The following is a 6003-nucleotide window of genomic DNA, read 5'->3' on the forward strand; positions in this document are numbered from 1 at the left end:
AACTATCTCTTTCTCACTGTAGACTAAAATAGCTAGGCATAGATGTTTTTTTGTGTGGCTATGTTCCAGGTACCTGTAGATCTGAAAGAGGAGTAAACGTGCCAATTAGTACCATATGTACTTACAAGGCATGGATTGTTAATTAAGGATCAGGTTGACGTTGAAGCCAATGAATCAAGTGGTTGAGCACCTGCTTCCCAGTACAGAGTCCTGGGTTCAATCCCCAGTATCTTCTAAAAGAAAAAAAAAATTTGTGTAATGTTTTACAAAGCAATTTTACATCCATTATTGATAGAACCCTTTTACAACCCTGTGATATATTATATATTGTTATTATCCTAGTTTTACATATAAAGAAAAGAATGCTCAGAAAGTGACATTTGCTTAAGGTTCTACAGCTGCTGAATGATAGGTCGAGAATTGGGATTCAGGTCATCTTATTTCCAGTCATGTGGCCAGCTTGCCTCCTTCCCTCCCTCCCTTCTTTCCTTTTTTTTTTTTCCCCCCCCTTTAATCTCAATATGTCCTTTTGGTTCCTCCAGATTAATTGCTTGTTCTTCAACAGGTCCCAGCCTATAGAAATACTAAGTTGGACTACTACCAGTATAGTCTAAAATATTCTTTTTACAGTCTCCTGGAAGTCCCTTAGAACTTGGGACTGGAGGTGGCTCAAGCGATTGTTTCTTTTCCTTGGCTGGGTAGCTAAATCACCCATGGAACTTAAATAAAATGATAACAGGGAAGCCAGTGTGGCTTAAGCAATTGGACTCCTGCCTACCCCATGGGAGGTCCTTGGTTCGGTTCCTGGTGCCTTCTAAAGAAGACAGCGAGCTGGCACGATGGGTACATGCAGCAAGCTGATACAACAAGATGACTCAACAAGAAATACAAGAAGAAAAACATGAGAGACTCAATAAAGCAGGGAATGGAGGTTCCTAGTGCCTCCTAAAAAAGACAAGCAAGACAGTAAACTGTCATGATGGGCAGACACGGCAAGCTGACACAACAAGTAATACAAGAAGAAAAACATAATGAGGGAAACGGACTTTGGCCCAGTGGTTAGGGCGTCCGTCTACCATATGGGAGGTCCGCGGTTCAAACCCCGGGCCTCCTTGACCCGTGTGGAGCTGGCCATGCGCAGTGCTGATGCGCGCAAGGAGTGCCGTGCCACGCAAGGGTGTCCCCCGCGTGGGGGAGCCCCACGCGCAAGGAGTGCGCCCGTGAGGAATGCCGCCCAGCGTGAAAAGAAAGTGCAGCCTGCCCAGGAATGGCGCCGCCCACACTTCCCGTGCCGCTGACGACAACAGAAGTGGACAAAGAAACAAGACGCAGCAAATAGACACCAAGAACAGACAACCAGGGGAGGGGGGGAAATTAAATAAATAAATAAATCTTTAAAAAAAAAAAAGAAAAAAGAAAAACATAATGAGAGACACAACACAGCAGGGAATGGAGGTGGCTCAAGCGATTAGGTGCCTCCCTCCCACATGAGAGATCCCGGGTTCGGTTCCTAGTGCATCCTAAGGAAACAAGGAAGACAAACAGACACAGCAAGTGCAAACAGTGAGGGGATGGGAAGAAAGAAGTAAGTCTAAAATAAATAAAATGACAACAAATTCCCAGGCTCCACCCATACATATTGAAGCAGAACCTTCAGAGTATGACTTATGCATCTATGTGTTCAGAAGTACTTAGGTTTCTCTGCTGCTTAGTCCAGTATGGGAAACTCTATCTTTAGAGCATTTAACTTAAAACCCCTTGCAAGGAAGGTAAGTCAGATAAAAACCATTATTATTTTTTTTAACATTTTTGAACTTTATGAACTTGGATAGTGAACTACCTAATAATGCCTTGAAAACAGGTGGGTGGGAGGTCCAGAAGTCACCCCATATGTTCCCACTTTGTGGGGAAAGTTCAAGGGTACTGGGAAGTTGCAGAGTATAGAACAACCAGAAGGATTACCCGGAGTGGAGGTGCTGAGAGACATGGACCTTTCACAAAAATGAAGATTCTTTTTATGAAATCAACAGCATTTAAAAATCTCCTCTTCATAAACATGCAGAAGATGTCATGACTGCATGAAAATAATAGTTAGTCCCAACCTGTTTGAAGATAAACATGGCCAACCCAATGCAAAACTGTAAAAAAAATTTAAAGCCAACTTTTTTTTTCCTTCTCCCCTTGTTATTGGAAGAACATCTTGAAAGATCTAGTCCTCATAAAATTCATTTGTATTTTATACCCCCTATATCTAGTTGTGGGAGGAAAAATTCTCAAATGTTTAAGGAATTTCATGTCTTATCTCTTGAGCTTGGTAAGGAGTTTGGAGCATTTGTATACATATATCCCTTGATAAGCCAGGAGCCTAGAAGTCTCTCAGAAACAATATCTTAGTGACTTTTAAATTCCAGCACTCTCTGTTCCACATGTTCTACAATCTGACATCCTGAAAACACCACCACATTTCTTATATTAATTACTTCTGGCTATTAAGTTTCTGATCAAAGAACATGTTGATATTTTGTTCACTATGTTTTCCTTCTGCTTTTGAATTTTGCCTGAATCTGTCTTTAAATATTAAAGTATCCATGTAACTTAGTTTCACTGAACTAACAGGTACTTAACATATAGAAATATGCCTTTTAAAAATGTATATCCCACTTTGTTCCAGGAAAGATTTAACATGACTTATTAATAAATAAAATAATTAAACAAATTAACCTAATAGGAAATATGAGAGCCTAAAGTGGAACCAAGAAAGGAACTTTGAGAACTACTTCTTCAATATTTCAGATTTACCTTTTCAGCACCTTATAAGAAAATAGAAGTAGCTCCTTTTCTGTAGCATTGATGATTAACTAAGGTCGAATATCCAATTCTAGATTTACCAAAAAATGAATTCCCAGATGTCCATTAAGGAAGGAGAAATTGTTTTCTTAAAATCTCCATCTTTGCAGTTTTGAAACTTCATTAACATATAATGTGGAATGAAGCAGAGACCAATATAATAGCCATATACTGCTTTGGTTTATAGAAAAGAAAAACCTAAAATTGCATGAGTGAAAAAAATTCACGAGTGAAAATTTGACTATACCTAGTCAAATGATCAATAAATTTTGTCACTTTTTTGTAATAGCCATTTAAAAGTCACTTTCCTAGGTGCTTTTTCTTGCCAATTGTACCAGTTTGAGTAGTAAATCCCATAGGAAAATTCTGGCTTTGGCTGATGGATTATATCAGTTACATTTAAAGCATTTGCTTTTATTTTAAAAGGCCTAGATTTAGTGGTGTTTTTAATGAAGAGAAGTAAACTCTTAAAAAAGCCTTAACCTCCAAGGATTTGTAACTGGCACTAGTGTGACCAAGGCAGTTATCTATTGGCTAATTGTCCAGTGTGGAAATAATTATCACCTATGTCTGGGGCTGTTTTTTTCTTCACAGTTTTACCTGATCCTTTGTTTCCATACTTCAACCTCCTCAGTCTTCTTTCTCTACTGTCCTCATCAACCTCTGAGTACCTCCAAGGAACCTCTTAAAATATCATGGAACACAATTCCTGGAGGATTTTTTTCCTAGTGCCCATTAACATTTTTTCTGAAGCACTCCAGAGGCTAAGGAAACATGAAAAATCAATAAATTGTGTTTTGATACTTAACTGCTTAGTGAAAATTTGACAGAAGAGGTATTGAACCTTTTTTAAAAAATTGTCACTGGGTTTACACAATTCATATTTTCCTATCCCATATTGCCATGGAGAATAATATAATCTGAAGCTAGCTGTATGCAGCTTTTCTGCTAAGAGTGCTAGGGTCATCCTCAAGGTAATAAGCACTAATAATTACAACTATCCCTCCGTTTTCGGTATCTCTCTACACTCCTGACTCATATAGGACGAAGAACTTTGAGTCTGGCAAGGCCTATAAGGCAACATGGGGAGATGGTGGAGACACCTCATCTAGCAATATAATATCTAAGCAGCCAGGTCGGGTGACAAATGGTCAGCCTCAGCAAACAGCCACAGGAGCAGCCACCGGCGGTTATGTTAAACGGTATGCCAGCTTTTCCTGATACTTTTTCTCTTTTCCTAAATAGATGGCTCACTCAGATGGCTGGAGTGAGCCATTTATATGAACCTTAACTCAAAGTAGAAATTGCATTACTTCCATTTTAAAATGTATATTTTAAAATCTGGCTTGTGACAGACTGTTGCCTTGGATGATTGGATTAATTTTTCTTTATACTTTGTAGCCCTTTCTGACTTATTGAAGTATGTTTTACCTTTGTAAACAGGAAAAAATTATTTTTTTAATGTATCATCTAGAGCAGGGATTGGCCAACTTTTTTTGCAAAAGGCCAGGTAGTAAATATTTCAGATTTTGCAGATTATATAGTCTCCACTACTCAACTCTGTTATAGAAAACAGCCATAGATAATATGTAAATGAATGCACAAGGCTCTGATCCAGTGAAACTTTGTTTACAAAAACAGTAGCAGATCACATTTGGCCCTTGGGCCTTAGCTTTCCAACCCATTTTTAGAACAGAGGTTTTCAAACATGGGCATGATCAGAATCACCTGGAGGGCTTATTTTAAAAACAAAACAAAACAAAAATAGAAATTGCTGGACTCTTACCTCCAGGTTCTGATTTCCTAGATCTGGAGTAAAGTGTGAGAATTAGTATATCTAACAGATTCCCAGATGATGCTGAGAACCACTGTTATAGAACTGTTTCTTAACCACCTCCTTAACTATTATAATTTGAGTCACTCTGTTCTTCTTGATAAATCTTTACATTTTTACTATACAATGTTTCCCAAGAATGGGAACCTACATTCCACTGGGTTTTTGTTGTTGTTGTTTTGTTATGTTTTATTTTCACTTTTTAAAAATATTTTTTATTTTTTTAACTGGGTTTTAACACAACATAAACCATAGCTGATGTTGAAAAGTGCTGAGAGCCATTTGGAAATCTGGTTACTTATTTTTATGAAAAGTTAACCTGGATTTAGTCCTTTCATAACTCACCAAAAAAGCACTGAATTAACTATCTTTTTTGGTAGTATAACTAATGATGCCAGAGAAGATGAAATGGAGGAGAACCTGACTCAGGTGGGCAGTATCCTGGGAAATCTAAAAAACATGGCCCTGGACATGGGCAATGAGATTGACGCTCAAAATCAACAAATAAAACGGATCACAGAAAAGGTAAAAGCTTTTTATTACCTTGCCACAGGAGAATGAGATATCCAACAGAGTTTTAGTAATGAGCATCTGTGCTAGATACCTTAGGAGAAAACAATAGATAAGATTCTTTCCTCAGAGGATTGATGAGGTGACAGTTCTAACATATTGAAAAACAAAAACCAACTCCCCACATCTCTTTCTCATTTAGAAACTCCAGCCTTGGAATGAAGTCTTTTTACTTAAACCTTCACACATAAAGCTTACTCTTACCTTTGAGGGTACTCTTTTTTCTTTTTTTTCCAGAAGAGAGCAAGTTAGCTTTTTAACTTTTATTTTGTCAATTAATAACATGTTAGTAGTTTTCTGAATCTTCACCTCATGAAAGTCAGTAGATGAAAATCAGTTCTGTGGATGGTTCTTGTTGGAGTCGACATAACAGTCCTCTGAGTAAATTCTTTTTTACTTCACATGATAGTAAAAGATACTGAGAATGAAATTGTTTTCAGTATTTGGATATGTCACCTCTGAAGGCCATTCTTAATGGCTACTTCATTAAAATCTCAGTGCACTTTAATGGATAGCGTGAGTTTTTGGGCTTTGCTTTCTATTGAATCATTGAGCAAACAGTGATTCATAAAGATGCTTTCAATGCTGTAACCTGGGTTTTGGTTATATATTACCCACATGATTTTAATTGAGATATTGGTACGGGTGGTACCACATCTGTTCCAAAGATCTCTGGGAAGGTTATTTCCCTCTTTCCAGGTTAGATCTATGGTAATGCCAGATAAGATTATGATTCAGTTTCAGAGGACTCC

The 6003-nt window shown here is 37.8% G+C and overlaps 1 protein-coding gene across 1 annotated transcript in view; it reads left to right on the forward strand.

The window, feature by feature from the left end:
• Window positions 1-6003, forward strand: part of SNAP23 (synaptosome associated protein 23) — a 33715-nt gene that overhangs the window by 21949 nt on the left and 5763 nt on the right. The window contains exons 6-7 of the mRNA XM_004466697.4: window positions 3891-4049; window positions 5062-5206. Of these exons, the coding sequence (XP_004466754.1) occupies window positions 3891-4049; window positions 5062-5206 (304 nt within the window). The remainder of the gene's footprint in view (window positions 1-3890; window positions 4050-5061; window positions 5207-6003) is intronic.

The sequence above is a fragment of the Dasypus novemcinctus genome, chromosome 3 (assembly GCF_030445035.2).
Source record: "Dasypus novemcinctus isolate mDasNov1 chromosome 3, mDasNov1.1.hap2, whole genome shotgun sequence".
NCBI lineage: Eukaryota > Metazoa > Chordata > Mammalia > Cingulata > Dasypodidae > Dasypus > Dasypus novemcinctus.